This window comes from Dendropsophus ebraccatus, chromosome 7, assembly GCF_027789765.1.
Source record: "Dendropsophus ebraccatus isolate aDenEbr1 chromosome 7, aDenEbr1.pat, whole genome shotgun sequence".
In the NCBI taxonomy this organism is placed as follows: Eukaryota; Metazoa; Chordata; class Amphibia; order Anura; family Hylidae; genus Dendropsophus; species Dendropsophus ebraccatus.
Window position 1 is genome coordinate 33,985,998 of NC_091460.1, and position 19,981 is coordinate 34,005,978.

Here is a 19,981-nt window from a genome sequence, read left to right on the forward strand (position 1 = left end):
TCTAATCCTCCTGGTCCTACTCAACCTGCTCAACCTGGCCCTGCTCAGCCTGTTCCTCCTGGCCCTGCCCAACTTGCTCCTCCTGGCACTGCCCAGCCTGCTCCTCCTGGCACTGCCCAGCCTGCTCCTCCTGGCCTGGCCCATTCTGGTCCTCCTGGCCCTGCCCAGTCTGCTCCTCCTGGTCCTCACCAAGCTGCTCAACCTGGCCCTGCCCAGTCTACTCCTTGCCTTGCACAACCTGCACCTCCTGGCACTGCCCAGTCTGCTCCTCCTGGCACTGCCCAACTAAGAGTGAACAGGAGGCTAAAAATGTCATAGGGACGTTAATTGGAAGTACCACAGCAAGCCCTAATCATTTAGAAAACACTTGTCTTATAATTTTTATAGTTTTATATTTATTTAAAAGCACTCAGATACATTGTGAACAGTCAAGCAATGCACCATTATGATAGTGCCAATCCACTGCACCCAGACTGTATTAATGGGTCACAGCCATTACCATGTAGATGACTATTCACCATCTGCAGTGGCTGTGGATGCTGCACCATACAGAGACATCATAGCATCGGGGACAGATCTCCAGGTGAGACGGCTCCAGCTGTTCCAGCAATCCCAATGGCTGAGACTTCTTGCTGCTATGTGTCCAGCATTGGTCGTCCATATAACTTTTATCATCTTAATGGCTCTCTCTAGTGGACAAATTACTTGTCAGGGATTCTACACGGATCAATGAGATGTTATAATCCAGCGTTGACCGGATGGTTGTTGCAGATGAAGACGCCTTCTTGGGATAATTTTAAAGGAAAACGCTAAGAAAAAGAAGAAGAAAGAACATTAATAATCTTCAAAATCTTTATATATGAGGAACTGAATTATATCTGGAGCCCATAAGACCTTCACACGTCATCTACTCACCTGGAGAATTGTATAGTTACTTGATGTAAAGTCAGGCCTCAAAATCCCATACATTCAACTACCAGGACGAGATATAGAAGATCTGCAGAAGATAGAAGGACACAATAGAGGATGTTAGTGTCCGGATGTCCTCTGTACTCAGACACACGTGGATTACACCAGATGGTAAATAGTGACAGGAACTCACCTTAGCATATCGTCCGGTACATTATATACAGACCCTCGTATTTACCCCTTGATCTTACACATTGTTTTCAGGGTCCGGGGTCTTCTCCCTCAGGTTGATGGAAATGCCGTCTTGGGATAACCTTAAAATTAAACTCTAAAAAAAAAGAAGAAAGAACATTATTAGACATCTCTAATCTCCAGAAACTTTATATATGAGGAATAGGAGGTTATCTGGAGCCCATGAGAGCCTCAGATGTCATCTACTTACCTGGAAATCTGTATAGCTGGTAAGATGGTGTAAAATCAGGCTGCAGAATCCAACGTACTCACATATGAGGACGGGCATATTGAAGATCTGCAGAAGTAAAGAATAGAGGGTGTTAGTGTCCGGCTGTACGACCAGGGGCTCTGGTATGGGAGGAGATGGAGGAGGAGGACATGTCTACCAAGAGTTTCTATACTTCTGTTATACGGGAGAGGAACTCACCTCTGCACATCGTCCTGTACATATCTCAGTGTAGAAGGAGCCCATTCCTACAGCAACTGGAAAGAAATAGAATAGCATTATTATATCGCCTCCTATACGGTCATGTCTGATCTATTCTACAATGGAGTCACAGAGCAATGGGAAATCTTCAGTGTATCCAGCACACAACATGTTACTTACACAGAAGAAGTATAACGATGGTCACCAAGGCTGCGGCCAGTCTAACATGGCACATCAGGCGACTGCTGTGGGATCTTCTATACAGCAACCCAGCTTGGCTAAGGTTGTAAATAGCCATGCCAACAAACGCCATTCCCGCGCCGATCCTATGGGCTAGAGGATTGCTTCTCACCTACAACATAAAGAGACATGTCAGTGTCATACAAGCATTGACCCCTCTATATATCACTTGGACTGAGGTCCTGTCTACTACTATATAGTGTACATAGCAACTGATAACTCACAGAATATATGCCATTCACAGAGGTGCCAATGCACACGATCCATCCAATGGAAAAAAGGATCCTCTGGCCGATGACATAGCACTTCTCCAATGGTTCAGACCGATGGATCATGAACTTGTATTGGAGGAAAGCAACACCAGGTCCTGGAATAGAGAAAAAGTGTTATCAGCCCCAGATCTGCACAGGTCATGCCTATAGATGCTCCAGGAGCCAGTGATGGTTATAATCTGCAGTGATGGCCGACGGTCAGCCGTATATAGTGATCAGAGATTTACCGCCATCACTGAGTGCTGGAGCCATTGAGATCATAATGTCATCTCCCTATAGGAAGCTGCATCCACTTACCTAGGATGGATGATACCAGGAATACGACTGTATATATGACAGACTCCGGTGATTGGATTCCCGTGTCACTGAAAGAAAGGATAATATTGGGAGTTATTAAGAAACAAGAGGACCCATAATATACTCTTCACTTCCCCAATACATCCAATGATATCTTCAGAGAGAAGAGAGGAACATGGTGACATCCATTAGGAAAATATAAATTATTATTATTATTATTATTATTAATAATAATAATAATAATAATAATAATTTCCTCCATTTGTATTCTGAGTTCTATAGACCTATAGTCATTGCTATGTTCCCATCCTTTCTTACATGGAGCTTATTAATAATCCAATAATCATCATCATCATCATCATCATCATCCAGAAATAACACAGAAAAAAATAACACAATGATAACAGTAATTCTAGGAATCTTACCTGATATATGGCTTCCTGTTGTGTCCTGACATGACGGTCAGGATAACCAGAGTATAGAGGCCCCATATAGTCCACAACACCCAGATCACAGGCAATATTGCCAATCCCCGAATCTCCATGACTTCTCTCTCTGCTTTCACAAATCAAGAAGGCAGATTATTGTCATGCAGGGGATGCTATGGGCTCGGAACACAATGATGTCACTGATGCTGTTACTATGCCATTGTGACATCATCAGACATGCCTGGACATGATTGGTCCTCAGTGTTGCAGATCTTATCTCCTGTATTTTTCTTGTATGTCACATTGTAGTGTAATGGCTGCAGGTATTACAGTCACAGTAACATAAATCCTATGACTACAGACAGTGGGGGAGATTTATCAAACATGGTGTAAAGTGAAACTGGCTCAGTTGCCCCTAACAACCAATCAGATTCCACCAGTTACTACACTTATGTAAAGATTATCTGTTATGGTTTTTTTATCCCTTGTATCAGAAAACTCTGCAGCTCTCTGCAACTCTGCTCTCTGGGGTTGATGATGCCGTTCAGTGAAGCATTGCAGGCATGGCAGGAATTGTATTAGTGGGCACCAAAACATGGAGGAATAGTCTAGAACAGGGGTCCCTAAACTTTTTACACAGGGGGCAAGACCATTGGAGATCCGGACTATAAAAAAAAACTATAATCAAATCCCTAAGTAACACCCCCCCCCCCTTTAATTTAAAAGCCTTCCTCTTCCTTTCCACCCCTCACCCAGCCCCCACTTAACCCCTTATCCCCCCCCCCTCAACCAGCCCCCCAACTCCCCCTTCACCCCCTCTCAACCAGTCCCCTCACACCCTTAATCAGGACTGTTGGCAACTATGTAAACAGTGAACAAAGACAAGAACCATTCACTGTGTATTGTTGATGATCTGTATCTAAAAAGCTGATTGGCGCAAGTACCAGATGTCTGCAACCCAGGGATCATTGACGGATGTGCTGTTCTGTGGATAGCTCCACAGTCTATTTTGGATAGAAAACCCCTTTACGATACATTGAAGTGATAAAAAGTCTTAGCTCCACCTCTAACTTGTTGTACTGGCCCTACCCCACATGCCTCTAGTCCATTCCTCCCTCCTTGATCTTACTGCCAGTCATGCTGAAGACACTGGGTCTACCGTGATACTCCTGAGACCCCTTCCTGGCTTATCAATGGCTGCCAAGGGATCACAGGGGCCATTGAAATATCTTCCATTGTCAATAACATCCTAAAAGTTCAGTTTCCTCCGTCAAACCTATATTGCAACTTTGGAAGATCGACTGCAATTTCTTTCCAAATTTGCAAAACCAAGGAATCCATTGCCAGAATAAGAAGAGGTAATTATTGCTCAAGACATTGTCACATCTGATGAAAGAACTCCTTGATGTGGGCCAAGGCCATACTCGTTTGGATGATGCCCTGTGTGGCGTCATCTGTTGGCACGTCTCCCACCCCTATAATATACTGAGGCATAAATAACCATATGATACACTGCCTCACCATACATATACATACATATACATATAAGCACCATACAGTACGGTGAGAAAGTAATACTGTCAGTGTCACACATTGATCAAATAACAAGGTTACAAAGGATAGGGTTAGGCTGATCACTGGGGGTCCAACCTAGGACTCAATTCATCCTAAGAATGGAGAAGCAGTCACCTCCACAATGAATCCCTGCTCACCACACCTGTGTGGCTACCGCCAGAGGCATGACGTAAAGCTGAAAGGCCCCAGTCCAAAATCTGTCACAGGGCCTCTCAACTATAATATGAGGAAGAGAAACTGTATGGGTCCCTGCAGGCTCCTGGGCCCCTGCAGCCTTTGCTCCAGCTCAATGTTTCAGCGCATCATTCTTTGTACGGGCATTTATGTCAAGCTATCACCTTGTTATCCCTATTCTATGGATAGAGGAAACCAAGCTGAAATAGGAATACCCCTTTAACCCTTTAAGGACATGGCCCATTTTCGTTTTTACGTTTTCGGTTTTTCCTCCTTGTGCATAAAAGGCCATAGCACTTGCATTTTTCCACCTAGAAACCCACATGAGCCCTTATTTTTTGCGTCACTAATTGTACTTTGCAATTACAGGCTGAATTTTTGCATAAAGTACACTGCGAAACCAGAAACAAATTCAAAGTGTGGTGAAATTGAAAAAAAAAACGCATTTCTTTTATTTGGGGGAAATGTGTTTTTACGCCATTCGCCCTGGGGTAAAACTGACTTGTTATATATGTTCCTCAAGTTGTTACGATTAAAACGATATATAACATGTATAACTTATATTGTATCGGATGGCCTGTAAAAAATTCAAACCGTTGTTAACCAATATACGTTCCTTAAAATCGCTCCATTCCCAGGCTTATAGCGCTTTTATCCTTTGGTCTATGGGGCTGTGCGAGGTGTCATTTTTTGCGCCATGATGTGATCTTTCTATCGGTACCTTGATTGCCCATATACGTCTTTTTGATCGCTTTTTATTACATTTTTTCTGGATTTGATGCGACCAAAAATGCGCAATTTTGCACTTTGGGATTTTTTTTGCGCTGACGCCGTTTACCGTACGAGATCAGGAATGTGATTAATTAATAGTTCGGGCGATTACGCACGCGGGGATACCAAACATGTTTATTTATTTATTTATTTGTTTACTTTTATTTAAAACCTGGGAAAAGGGGGGTGATTCAGACTTTTATTAGGGGAGGGGGCTTTTTACTATAAACAACACTTTATTTTTTTTTTTGACACATATACTAGAAGCCCCCCTGGGGGACTTCTAGTATATACACTTGGATCTCTCATAGAGATCTCTGCAGCATAGATATGCTGCAGAGATCCATGAGATCGGCACTCGTTTGCTTTCGGCTGCTGCAGCCGAAAACGAACGAGTGCCGAGCCGAGGACGGCGCCATCTTGGACGCGTCCCCGGCCGGCATCAGTAGCGGAGATCGCTCCTCCGGGACAAGGTCCCGGAGGAGCGATCTCCCCCACTAGACACCAGGGAAACGTTGCCTCCGGTAACCGGAGGCAGCTGTCAACTTTGACAGCTGCCTCCGATTAGCTAATTAGCGGGCACGGCGATCCGACCGTGCCCGCTAATAGCAGCGGTCCCGGGCTACTCGCGGCACCCGGGATCGCGGCACTTCAAAGCGGGGCCGCCGCGCGGCCCCGCTTTGAAGTGCAAGTGAGGACATATGACGTACCGGTACGTCATATGTCCTTAGAGAACCAATCATGGCCGAAATGTAAAAAAATTTTTTTTGATAATTAGCTGTAAATTAATATTTTATTAATATTTGTAATTGGAATTATTTAATTTTACGGCCGCGTTTTTAAAATATACACATTCTCTTTTCCTGTCTCGCGCCGGCTCTTTTCAAAAGAGCCGGCGCGAGACAGGAAGCTCCCGGCATGCCGAGCGGCGGGAAGGGCTCCCATGAGCCTTTGCCGCCGCTCTGTAAATACACAGTGATCCCGCGCTATACAGCGCGAGATCGCTGTGTATGTCTATTCTAACTGGGCCTTATAGTCTGTCCCTGAAGATACAGACTGCCTGTGCAGTCTGCATCTTATGCGTTTACCTAATCCTGTATAGCGGAGCAGTAAGGGCGGGGGGCGGCCATCTTGATGATGTCACTGGTGCGTTCCAGCGCTGGAACGCAAGGGACGTAATCAAGATGGCGCCCGGCTTTACTGCACCGCTACAGAGGACTGGGTAAAGTATAAGATACAGACTGCACAGGCAGTCTGTATCTTCAGAAATAAACTTCATGAAGATACAGACTGCCTTTGCAGTCTGTATCTTATACTTTACCCAGTCCTCTGTAGCGGTGCAGTAAAGCCGGGCGCCATCTTGATTACGTCCCTTGCGTTCCAGCGCTGGAACGCACCACTGTGACGTCATCAAGATGGCTGCCCCCGCCCTTACTGCTCCGCTATACAGGATTAGGTAAAAGCATAAGATACAGACTGCACAGGCAGTCTGTATCTTCAGGAATAGATTTAGGGAGAGATAATCTTTTATTATAGGGACAGTTAATTTGAGGTGATTGGTTCTCTTTAAGTAAAGGTACTGTATATAGTGGGTCAGATTTAAACATGCAGTGACCAAATAACAGCTGCCTCCACACGGTGCCTAAATGCCTAAGTTCTACACAATATTATGTATTGTGACGGCCAAAAGTAGGAATGAGCGATTTTACAGAAAGAAAGAAGCTAAACCCTTTGTTAGGGTCGGCTGGCAGCTTGTCAGACTGCTGGCTTTGAAGTCTGTCCGCTCCTTCCCAGGTGCCGGGAAAAGCTAGATCCAGTCCTGGGAAACTGGGAGAATTTTCCTGGACTAGATCCAGCTTTTCGCGGCACAAACTTCAAAGCCAGCAGTCTGACAAGCTGCCAGCCGACCCTAACAAAGGGTTTCGCTTCGTTCTTACCGTAAAATCGCTCATCCCTAGTCCAAAACCTTTGTGCTCTGCCCCCCCCCCCCTTAGTAGCTAAAAGGCCAGCCCTGCCATAAAGTATCGACCATAAAGACACAACACACCACTGGTGGATATTCCTCAATATGAGCTACATAAGGAGTAAACCCTTACATGTAAATTATCTAGAGGGTCCTCACCCTACTGGGCGCACCTTTTCAGGAGAGTAGTGTATATTCCTAGTTATAGCCGAGAGAGGGTTCTTCTTTCGCTGGCATACATTACTGCCCTTGTCCTTTCTAGAAGTAATGGCAGGATCATTTTTCCACTCACCCATGTGAAGGGCAATCAATTCCCATAAATGTGGCCACCAGGCTGAAACCTCTTTGGTGTAGGACCCATGTTTTAAGTTGTTAAGGTAAATCGGCAAGCTACTCTACCATTTGCCCTGGGTATCTAGCACTTCATCTGACTTGAAATGTGATTGTTGTAGTTATACATAATTACTAAAGCTACCCCCCACCACTGACTAGCTGGCCCCCTTTAATGATTATTAATGGAGGGGGCTGACCAGGGTGCGAGCCAGTACGGTGTTCAGAGGGGCGGTAGCCTCGTCTCCAGTGCTTCTAACAGCTTACCGGGCACACCTAACAGCACAAAAGAGGGCAATGGGGATAAAGGTAAGAGACATACCTTCATCCTCAGCGCCCTGTAGCCACTAGCTAAGCAGGTTAGATATGTCTAAATATGTCCTGATATGTCTAACCTGCTCATAGTTCTCCTTTGAAGGATGAGATGATCAGTATAAAAGTAAAGTAAAAGTATAAAAAATAATTTTGGCTTATGATGTGGGTATTCGACATTTAACGGGTGCTTGACTTTCTGAGTTTATGAAATTGATATTTTTTTTCCTTTCATTAGCAAAAACTCGTTTGTATTTTGTAAGTTAAATCAGCTGTTCCGTCTGGAAAACATATGGTTTTACTTTCACTAAACCACAGGTCTGTAAACACACCAGAGCCTGTTGCCATATATTGCATTCTTATATTCTTGACCTTGTGCTTACTTTCTTGACCAGATCATTTTCCTACTGTGCTTATATAAACATATCCAGCCCTATACAGAGTTGCCCCTTGTCATAGTCCCTCTTTCTTAGAAGTTTCCCCATGATCATAGGATGATTGCAGGGCATCCTGCTGCTGGGGCCCCTATCAGGAAATGTGTTTTGCAGCTCCAACACTGGATATATTAAAGGGGTACTAGAGTAAAAAAATCAACTAGTGCCACAAAGTTATACAGATTTGTGAATAACTTATATCTCCACTCTTCCAGTACTTATAAGCTGCTGTATGTCCTGCGGGAAGTGGTGTATTCTTCCTAGTGTGACACAGTGCGCTCTGCTGCCACCTCTGTTCATGTCAGGAACTGTCCAGAGCAGCAGCAAATCCCCATAGAAAACTCCTCCTGCTCTGAACAAAACCTGACAGTAATTTACAAATCTGTATAACTTTTTTCCACCGGAGTACTCCTTTAAGTACACTAACCCAATGAAATGAATGACATGTCAACTGTATGTAATACATTGAGAGGTCCTACAGTGACACAATACATATTTGATTATAGGTTTACAGGACCATAAAGCACATAAAGCACCATCATAATTTTCCAGGAGGCAGGTAGGAACATAATCTACCTCTCTTTGTGCCTCCTCAGCACGGGCTTACCCAGTAAAGCTGGGCTGCTAGATCTGCTTCTGAAGGGATATCACAACCAAGCTGATGGATTGCCCGCTCAGCCAGTCATGGAATGGGGTGGGACACAACTGTAGTCACTGATTGGCTGAGCAGGCAATTCATCAGCCAGGTCGGGTATCTTCCTCCGAGTCAAGATGAAATGGTAAGTGGGGAGAAATGAGTTCCGGCAGTGGTTCCAAAGCCTGTGCCCTGCACAGGGGGAGGTAAGTAGCGCTTGTTTATTATGTTCCCCCTGCCTCCTCGAAAATTTATTACAGTGTTCTGCTTAAAAAGTTTTTTTTAATTCTCAAAAAAATTCAAAAAGTCTTTTTAAATTCCTTATTTCCCTGCGTAAAATAATAATCCTGAAAAATGAGCTGCAACAAACAGAGCAGTGTCAATTAAGGTGAAGAAGTTATGTTCATGTGTATGCCCACAGAGCATCAAGCTGACCTGCCCCTCTTAGTAAATACTCAATCCGCGCTCTGCATAGATGAGTGCCAGGTGAATATTCATTAGTGAGGGGTCAATTGGGGCAGATCACTGCACTGAGGGTGGTAGTCCCGCCCCCCAGGCCACTAAACCGCCTCATTTACATATGAAATAAACTACAAATTTTCCCAATACGTAACTTACAGTACGTTCATCCTCAGTACTCTTTTTATATATCTTTTTATAAATCCTGATGGAGTTGATTGAGTACAAAGTCACTGCTAGAAGGGGTCATCTTCTGCTAAGACTGGGGCCCTGTTATTTTTAACTGCATTGGATTGGATACATACTGTATTAGGCAGCACTGTAGCAAAATCATCTGGATAGTTGTTCTTGGGGAACACTTTATCTGCAGGTATCGGCTGTCTTGTAATCCCACTAAGTTTCTGTATTAAAAGATCAAGGTCTTCTGGAGGCCAAAACATCTGTCCTTGGACTCTCTTTGTTTCACAGAAGAGATTTCTTAAAACCTTGACCGTGCGTCTGGGGTCTTTGCCATTTAGCAGAATTACGTTGGGTCTGAACAGATATCTCTCTAGTTCATAGCCATTCAGTTTCACCACTAATGTTTCCATTAACTGCTACTAAACCATCAAACTAATAAGGAGGAATGGGGTCTAAAACTGTCTGGGTACCATTGCCATAACTCAGTGTCAACCAAAGTAGTAGTCACATCCCATGGCTTCTTTACATAGTTTGCATGGGTTCTCGATGTTCACCTAAGAAAAATGTTGTAGGACCGCCTAGGTCTCTTTATAACCACGCCTAATAAAAAGACCTTGAGAAGTCCCAAATGCCTCCTGCCATAAGTATACACCAGTAATATAAATGTCACATTGTAGTTGGGTAGGGGACAGACTTTGGGGCACAGGAGCTTTAAGTTACTCCTTGTTACTCCTTGAGGTAGGATGCCCACCTTGTGGTCCCTAAATAGTCTAGAAAACCCATTGTCATATACAGTACCCTACTAAGGAATTCTAGTAGTCCCTTCCTCAGGATATTTCTCTTTTGAACAGAAAGGGGTGTGGTAACAGACATCTCATCTGGAGGACCTGTTCTGTCCTGCACTATACAATACATTTATACATTCAAATAGGAACTGGCTAATGCTTAAGTTATTTTAGTTACAATAAAACTTAAGGCCCCATTACACGGAACGATTATCCGAAGAATTAGCCCGATTCAAGCAGATATCCGTGTACTAAAGACAACAATCAGCCGAGGAGCCGATCATCTGCTGATCATTGTCCTTCAACATATTTAAAAATCATTGGCCACCAACCGCACATTGCTCTATGTAATAGCTGATTAGCAGTAAAGAAAGTAAAGAAGAAAATATTAAAGATGTATACTTACCTGCCCATGTTACCCCGATGTTCTCCTGCCCTTCTCCTGCCTTGTTTCTATGATTCCGGTCTCACCACAGCCGCCTCTACCACTTTCAAATCCATGCCTGAAGTGACAGGCCGATCAGCCAATCACTGGCCGTTTCGCTGGGTGAAGCCTAAGCTGCTGCTGGTGCCTGAATTAGGGAATACAACAGAAAAGACCGGAGGACACCCGGGGAACGTGTGCAGGTAAGTACAACTTATTTTACAACTTAAAAGCAAACGTTATTGATGTCGATGCAGCCAGTGATGCATGATATAATAGGCTCAGTAAACCCAGGATATCAGGCTGTCTAATCCGGCCCTTACTACTTACTTTCGTCAACTGTAACATCAAGTTGTTGGGAATCCCAGCAGGGAGACACTGTGTAGTCAGCTTATTGTCAAAAGATCCTTCAAACAAGCAGAGATCAGTTAAAATGATGAACCCCTTGAATTAACATTATTACTTGACGTGTTATATATTTTTCATTATATACTTTGTCTTTTGGTTTAATACAGGGGTGTCAATTTTAAATACACAGTGGGCCAAAATTTAAAAATTGGACAAAGTCGCGGGCCAACCTTAATTTTTAATTAAAAGTGCATGTGGCCTTCCTGGCACTGCCTATCCTAAAGTAATTGTGCCCACATCCGAAACCGATCGTTCGGCATTTGATTAGTGGTGGCTGCTGGAGTTGGATAAAGCACTAAGGCTATGTGGAAAACATGGATATAGTCATTGGCTGTATCCATGTTTCCAGACAACGTTAGAGCTTTATCCAACTTCAGTAGCCCCCGCTAATCAAATACCGAACGATCGGGTTTGGATGGACTCGAGCATGCTCGATGTTCGCTCATCTCTATCCCTTAAGCAGTAGGTAATCCCATAATTGTGCCCCATGTAGTAGCCCCCCCTTCCAATAGTGCCCCACATACTAGCCAGGCTTACTACTAGAGCCCCACATAGTAGCCAGCCCTCCCAATAGTGCCCAATATAGTAGCCAGCCCTCCAAATAGTGCCCAATATAGTAGCCAGCCCTCCCAATAGTGCCCAATATAGTAGCCAGCCCTCCAAATAGTGCCCAATATAGTAGCCAGCCCTCCCAATAGTGCCCAATATAGTAGCCAGCCCCCAATAGTGTCTTATATAGTAGCCCCCCCAATAGTGTCTTATATAATAGCCAGCCCTCCCAATAGTGTCTTATATAGTAGCCAGCCCTGCAAATAGTCTCTTATATAGTAGCCAGCCCTCCCCCATAGTCTCTTATATAGTAGCCAGCCCTCCCCCATAGTCTCTTATATAGTAGCCAGCCCTCCCAATAGTCTCTTATGAAGAAGCCAGTCCCTAAAATAGTTTTATACACGGTAGTAGCCAGCCCTCTCCAATAGTGTCTTATATAAAAACCAGTCCCTGCGGCCTACGAGAATATAATATGGGCGGTCTGAGCGGCCATCCGGACCTCCCATATTATAATTTGCTGCAACGTCAGGATGGCCAGATTTAACACAGCAATAGAAAAGTGTGGCGGGCCAAAAATAATGACACCAGATTTGGCCCGCGGGCCAGAGTTTGACATGACTGATTTAATACATTGTGTGGAGCACTTTGTTTAAGTTAATTAACTCCCCGCAGAAGCGGCTGATAGGATGTAAGTGACAATGAATCCGTTCATGAATACCCTATAAACACCCCATACTATAACCAGTAGCCAGTTTATTATTATCTAAAACAAAACAAAAAAACTAAGACTCCTCAACCCCACAAATTTGTATTAGGTAAAGATTTTAGGCAAGTAAAGATTTTAGGCAATGAATGTGCCCTAAGGTACCCGCTCTGTGCGCCATGACTCCAACTTCCTGGAGGGGGAAGGAAATCTTTAGTGTATATTTGTGACTCAGTGCCTAGGAGAGAATTGGGCTGCAGTCTGGAGGAGAGAGTCTTTATATAAGTAGATACAGAGGGAGAGGTGGAAAGTTAATGCGGCTGAGCCACATGTAGAGACTGGGGAGCCTGTGCAGTGTGTAATAATGGTTGCAGGCTGTAGTAAAGTTGCCAGTATCTGCAGTGCCTGGAGGTGGGTGGGTATGCTCCAAGGGTCAGAATAGGGAAAAGATGAAAGTGAGAACCCATGGAAGATACAATGTAAATGCGAATGTACCATCAGGTACATTGCTTCAATTTTTTTACATGAATAGACAGCGCAGGTCTATTCCTGAGCACTGTCCCAGCCTGAATCAATAGAGCCGCATCACAGAGGGGTTTCATCTCACTGGGGGTGGCCGATCTGGTGGCTAGGAATAGATCGGCGCCGTTTGCGAGAACTGGGATCCCCGTGTTGGTCTATTCATGAAAAGAACGTACAACTATATACCTGATGGTACATTCGCTTTAAACACTGGTGTTCCTCCATAGGGGCCTAAGAAGAATGTTCTGGAAGCCGTGTGCTCAAAATGTCTACCTGCTGTTACAATCTGAAAGTATAGCTGTAACATCACATCCCTAAAGTGTAAGTATTGGCAAGTGATACAATGTAACTGTGAAAACAAAGAACACGGCAGAGACTGTTCCAGAGACTGTGTCACTAACGGCTCGGATTGTGCTTCTCGCTGCTTCTCGCTCCAGCAATGTTCTCTTGCATGGTTGTGAATATCGTGCCATGTCACAGCACATGTCTCTAACAGGGTGTCAATTCATCCTTTGGCCGTTATTAGAGAGTTCTTCTGACTTTCTCGCCCAGGCCACACCTGACTTTTGCGATGTTTTTTCTCTGTTACTTTGCAGCTGTTTCAAAGAAGTTTATTGAGATCTGCTATATAAACGCTTCTAGTTTGCTCATTCATTGCTCGTTCTTGCCCTGTGTACTGCAGCATCCCATTAGACACCTGTAGTCTTGGTTCCCAATTTCTGTTCTTTTGCTGCTGTGTGAGGGTCCATTTACACAGAAAGATTATCTGACAGATTATCTGCCAAAGTTTTGAAGCCAAAGCCAGAAATGGATTTGAAAAGAGGAGAAATCTCAGGCTTTCCTTTATTACCTGATCTCTGTTTAAAGTCTGTTTCTGGCTTTGGCTTCAAATCTTTGGCCGATATTCTTTCTGTGTAAATGTACCCTTAGGGTGTGCAGAAATTTATGACTTTGGGAATCATGAATCATTGAATTTCAGGGAGTCCCTTAGGCCCCATTGAGCAAGGGATACGGCAGGGGTACGCCAGGGAGAAGGGGCGATTCTGCTGTTTCATAAATGTCCCCCATAGTGTACATATACTGTTTAATATATAAATATGTATACTATAGCTATATATACACCAGCATGACCACTGCTTTTAGAGCAGAGTGGTGGTCCGTAACATAGAAACAATGGAACAGAAAGAGCAGCATATCAGGAGGAGGAGGCAAGTTTCATAAATTAATGTATTTGCTAAATAATTTAACTGGCCAAGTCCTACAAGTATATTATGTAAACAGGGGCGTAGCTAATGTCTCCTAGGCCCTGGTGCGAGAGGTCAACTTGCCCCCCCCCCCCTCCTTTCACGACCAAGTGATGCTATTAGTGTGTGTGTGTGTATATATATATATATATATATATATATATATATATATATATATATATATATATATACACACCAAGACAGATATTACCAATAACACCAGCATATTGGAAGAGAAAGTATTATCACCGTACATACTACCGCCATACTGTTACCGACCAAATCCTGTATACTGAGACCAATATTACCAGTAATACCAGTATATAGGAAGGAAACATTACTGCCACACCACAACCACTACCATCACCACCATATTGTTACTGACCAAATCCAGTATATTGAATCACCTCATCCAGTCATATAGAGGTGGCCCCAGCTCTACACAGGCTCTATACACCATATACATTACAGTGCAGTTATATCAGGTGACTCACAGGAGACGTCTTCTCTGATCGGAGTTCTTTCCTTTCCATCTTCTCCATCTGCCCTGGGCCGTTATGAGAACTTCTCCGAGCCATGAATCCACAGAATCTGCCAGACAGACATATTAGTCTCCTCACTCTGGCACCATCCTCATCTCTATACAAGCTGCACATCTGTATTGGCCCCTTTACACCCTCATTTAGTGGGTAGCCCTGACTCTATGTGACCCCCTAATAATATATACCCCCCTCTATGTATTCCCTCTCCCCCTATGTTGCCCCCCCAAAATAGATGGCCCCTCTCCCCCCATGTTGCCCTCCTTATAGATGGCCCCCTCTCCCCCCACCCTCCCTTATAGATGGCCTCCTCTCCCCCCCTCCATATAGATGGCCCCCTATACCCCCTCCCTTATAGATGGCCCCCTCTCCCCCCACCCTCCCTTATAGATGGCCTCCTCTCCCCCCTCCATATAGATGGCCCCCTCTACCCCCTTCCTTATAGATAGCCTCCTCTCCCCCCTCCTTATAGATGGCCCCCTCTCTCTTCACCCTCCCTTATGGATGGCCCCCTCTCCCCCCACCCTCCCTTATAGATGGCCCCCTCTCCCCCCTCCCTTATAGATGGTCCTCTTCTCCCCCCTCCCTTATAGATGGTCCCCTTCCCCCCCCCCCTCCCTTATAGATGGTCCCCTTCCCCCCCCTCCCTTATAGATGGTCCCCTTTCCCCCCCTTATAGATGGTCCCCTTCCCCCCCCCCTCCCTTATAGATGGTCCCCTTCCCCCCCTCCCTTATAGATGGTTCCTCTTTCCCCCCCCCCCCTCATAGATGGCCCCATCTTTCCCGCCCACCCTCATAGATGGCCCCTCTCCCCCCCCACCCTCATAGATGGTTCCTCTTTCCCCCCACCCTCATAGATGCCCCCCTCTTCCCCCCCACCCTCATAGATGGTCCCCTTTTCCCCCACCCTCATAGATGCCCCCTCCCTCATAGATGCCCCCCTCTTCCCCCCCACCCTCATAGATGGTCCCCTTTCCCCCACCCTCATAGATGCCCCCCTCTTTCCCCCCACCCTCATAGATGCCCCCCCTCCTTCCCCCCACCCTCATAGATGCCCCCCTCCTTCCCCCCACCCTCATAGATGCCCCCCTCTTCCCCCTTCCTTATAGATCCCCCCCTCTTTCCCCCACCCTCATAGATGCCCCCCTCTTTCCCCCCACCCTCATAGATGCCCCCCTCTTCCCCCCCCCCCACCCTCATAGATGCCCCCCTCCTTCCCTCCACCCTCATAGATGCCCCCCTCCTTCCCCCCACCCTCATAGATGCCCCCCTCTTCCCCCCACCCTCATAGATGCCTCCCTCCTTCCCCCCACCCTCATAGATGCCCCCCTCTTCCCCCAGTCCTCATAGATTGTCCCCTTTCCCCCCACCCTCATAGATGCCCCCCGTCTTTCCCCCCACCCTCATAGATGCCCCCCTCCTTCCCCCCACTCTCATAGATGCCCCCCTCCTTCCCCCCACCCTGCAGGCTGATAAAAAAACAAAACAAAACTTAACTCACCTGACAACGCGCTCCCACGTTGATCCTCACTCCTCCTGGTCTGTCCTTGGCTGCTGCGCAACTGCCGGGGGTGGCGCGTCTTATCCCTGTTAGCGGGCGCATCCCAGAGCTCCCTGTGCGCCGGAACTGGAAGTCAGGGCCCAAGGCGCGCAGGGAGCTCTGGGATGCGCGCGCTGCCGGGGATAAGACGCGACACCCCCGGCAGCTGCGCAGCAGCCGGGGGAAGACGGAGCCAGACTCTTGTGACCTCAAGCAAAACAATGCTTGCGGTCACAAGAGTGATTGATCGGGAGGGCCTCGCGGGGCCCCCCTTCATGGCGGTGGCTACACCACTGTATGTAAACTAAGATGGGAATACCCCTTAATGCAATTGCTTAAGGTAGTCATGTATGAATGGCACAATGAGTGAGCTAAGAATTGGACCATGTTAGGATAGTCACAAGTGAGCATGGTTCTAATAATGCGACATAGCCTTACAGTTGCTGGGTCCTCCACTTTTGGAAAAAGAGAATGGTAAGACTCCCAACTTGCTGATGCATAGGAAAATACAATGACTGGCACCATATCATTTGGCACTACAGTTTTTGGCTAAACCTAAGTAGCCCATAAAGTAGAATTCAAAACTAAAGGATCTTCCATAATCCTGAAAGTAGCTAGTTACCAATTATTAGTCACTGTCCTCTATTCATTGCTATTTGGTGTTAAGTCCCCCTAAATCCGCTGCAAACTGTCCGCGTCATTGTCATTTCATCATTCAACCACAGTTAAGGAAAAAGTGTCTAAATGGAAGCAAAAAAAAAAAAGAGGAATAAAAGTAACATCCAGACTGGAAAATCCAGAGGCCTAAGTAGTCACAGGGAATACAGGGCGTGAATGGCCATGGAAAAAACCTTCAGCACAGTGGCAATATAGATGTCATTGCACATGGAAAACCAAGTCTCTTATTACAAGAGCAGCAATATAGGATACATATATCCTGTAGACCAGAGATGCCAAACCTTCAGCCCTCCTGCTACTTTAGCTTTGGCTGTCCAGGCATCATGGGAATTGTAGTTTCGCAACAGCTGGAGGGCTGAAGGTTCCCCATCTCTGTGGTAGACTAAAGCCCCTATTACATGGGCCGATTAAGAGGAGCAAACGAGGCCTGACCGCGAGAGGGGGGGCTGCCCGGGCGATCATCAGATCGCCCGGGCAGCCCATACGAGATAGTGGCTGTCTGCTGCTGCCACACTTATTACACGGAGTAACGGAAACCTGGTTCCCAATGCACGTGGCCCAGTTCCGTGTACAGCGGCATTCTATTCACGGCACCAGGCTGGGGGTGAAGCACTGGAGGGGGGGGGGGGGCGGCCGCCCCCAGTGTGAGGGAACCCCCACCCCTCTATGACACGGCTCCATTAGAATCAATGGCACTTGTGAGTTGATCAGTGGCTTACATAAAGAGAGATCAATAGCATAGATAAAATGGGGCTTACCATTAAAGGGGAACTCCTCATAAGGAAAAAAAAATTCTATTAAAAGTACATTTAAAGTTATATAGATGTGTCTATACAATGTATTACCGTATCTGTACGGTTGTGCCACACTGGTAGCTGATAGACATCCAGGAAGTGAAGAAAAATGGCCTCTGTGCCAATTCACATTGTCTCCTGCTCCCAATGCTCTCCCACCTTAGGAGACAAATATTCCATGCCTCTGTCTCACATTGTGTGTGTTTGCTGAGCACAGGCTGATGATGCAGACAGGGGGCAGGGCGTGATGTCACAGGAGGCTTGGCTGGATCCCCCAATCCCCTGAGTGATTCACCATCTCTGACCAGCCAGAAGCAGCTGCTGCAAGGACTGTGGACTGTGATGAACAGCTGAGGGAAAGCATTGCATTCTGGAACCAGTACTGCATTCTGGGAACTGCTCAACCAGGAAGTACAGAAACACAATACAGAACAAAACCCCCCAAAACAAATGGCTTTTTGGTAGTTTCAAAACTGGGATAGATAGGTAAGTAATACTATATGCTTCTGCAAAAGTTTCATTTTTTTAACCTCTCCCTGGAGTTCCCCTTTAAGGTTCCAGGCTTTACCACACAAGACAGGACATGAAGCTTGTTTCTTCTTCTATGCTCCTATACAACCAGGGATTAGCCCCTTCTCTCCAAGGCTTCCGTAGTGGCTGCACAGTCTAGCATACTATGGATTGCAGTATGTTGATAGTACAGACGGGTATTTAAAAGAAGGGATCGGGATGCTGTTTATAGGCCAAATGCCCCCATAGACCTTAGCGAAAATTCCACTACCCTGGTGATTTCTGCAAGAAAGGCCAACTCTCAAATGTGTATGGGGGCCTCCCGGCAGATGATTTTGGGGAAGACAAAGGTCAGACATGACTGATTGGATCTGTCCAATTCTTTATTTTTCAGGGAGATAGGCCACCGCCAAATCTGTCTCCCAGATGCTTACCTCCCAAGCGTTCTTGTATATGAAGGGATCCATCAGTAAAGATAGCTGTGAACTAAACATTTGGTTCTTAAAGGGACACCTTAAAGGGGTTTTCCATGGAAATCCCTGCTGCAGTCATGTTTGGAAAACCGCTTTATCCCTACACTTAAAGAAATGAGTAATATAAAGAGTGGCTAGAATTAGAGTGGCTCAATGCTTCACTCTCCGTCTCTCTATAGACTCCATAGACTTATTATGCAGCTTATCTTGTGCAGGGAGACAGAAACGTCAGCCAGCTGGGGAGTGAAGTGCTTAGCCCCGTGCTTCTCCCAGCTCTTCCTGGGACACTTTAAGTCATATGGAATAAGCTTACTAAATTTCTGCTTCGAAGAATATTGTATCTGATCATTCCGAGCCCTTCAGAGTAGAAGGTGTGTGGGGCCAAGATCATTATCGTGATAGGGAAGCCATGCAAGGACACAAGGCTTAATTTTGCTTTGTAAAACGACAATTTTTCTACTCACATCCATGAAAATGCATTCTAAGGATCTCGTAATGCAGTGCTTACACATGGATAGTCTCTTCATCCGTGTATAAAGACTCCATGGGTGGAACCGCTAGTTAAAACAAATAGACTGATACACGTGAGCCTGATAATGATCAGAAGTATTTCAACCCGCGCATCCTTGTCCAAGTACAACAAGAGGAACACACATCAGGACTGCTTTCAATCACTCAGTCTAGTTGGAAAAACGATTATATCCACTATTGTACACGTGCTGGACTCCTGAGGACTACAGATAGTTCTCTGCACAGAACCTAGAGAACGTTTGGTTGTTTCCGATCACTTGTCATAGGGACCTGTCTTTTCTTCTGGTCTTAAAGGGAAATTTGGGGCAAAATTTAGAGGCTTCATTGTGTGACAGAACAGAACATGATATGATCTTCTGGAATGTACCATAGGCTCTTGCGCAAGACAGCAAGAACAGGTAATTTAACATGAGTGGGGGCAAATATACAGTAGCTGGGGCTGTACCTGATTTGATAACTTTTTGGACTGTCTTCAGATCTGTCTCTGGTCATTGATAGGATACATGAAGAAGGGGTCAGACTGGTCCAACACACTCAGATGGGCCACAGATTGATACAAAAATGGGTCCCTAATGCAACATGGTGCCATAAAGGGCAAGACATGCCCAATTGGATCTGACCTTGGAGCCAAACTCCTGCCA

General features: G+C 45.6%; 1 protein-coding gene across 4 annotated transcripts; it reads right to left on the reverse strand.

Annotated features, from left to right (window-relative positions):
* Nucleotides 1-412: 412 nt before the first annotated feature.
* LOC138796730 (DNA damage-regulated autophagy modulator protein 1-like) lies at nucleotides 413-14,849 on the reverse strand. Of its 4 annotated transcripts, XM_069976379.1 has the most exons (12): nucleotides 14,769-14,849; nucleotides 11,179-11,255; nucleotides 10,831-10,996; nucleotides 2,805-2,937; nucleotides 2,380-2,447; nucleotides 2,035-2,177; nucleotides 1,751-1,922; nucleotides 1,571-1,626; nucleotides 1,352-1,438; nucleotides 1,103-1,237; nucleotides 916-997; nucleotides 413-809 (listed from the first exon to the last, which is right to left on the reverse strand). In XM_069976379.1, the coding sequence occupies exons 4-10, from the start codon at nucleotides 2,921-2,923 to the stop codon at nucleotides 1,157-1,159; spliced, it is 726 nt and encodes a 241-aa protein (XP_069832480.1). In that variant the 5' UTR covers nucleotides 2,924-2,937; nucleotides 10,831-10,996; nucleotides 11,179-11,255; nucleotides 14,769-14,849; the 3' UTR covers nucleotides 413-809; nucleotides 916-997; nucleotides 1,103-1,156. The 4 variants fall into 4 exon arrangements, with proteins under 4 accessions (XP_069832480.1, XP_069832482.1, XP_069832483.1 ...); XM_069976381.1 differs by lacking the exon at nucleotides 2,805-2,937; XM_069976382.1 differs by lacking the exons at nucleotides 2,805-2,937; nucleotides 10,831-10,996.
* Between the last annotated feature and the right edge of the window lie 5,132 nt (nucleotides 14,850-19,981).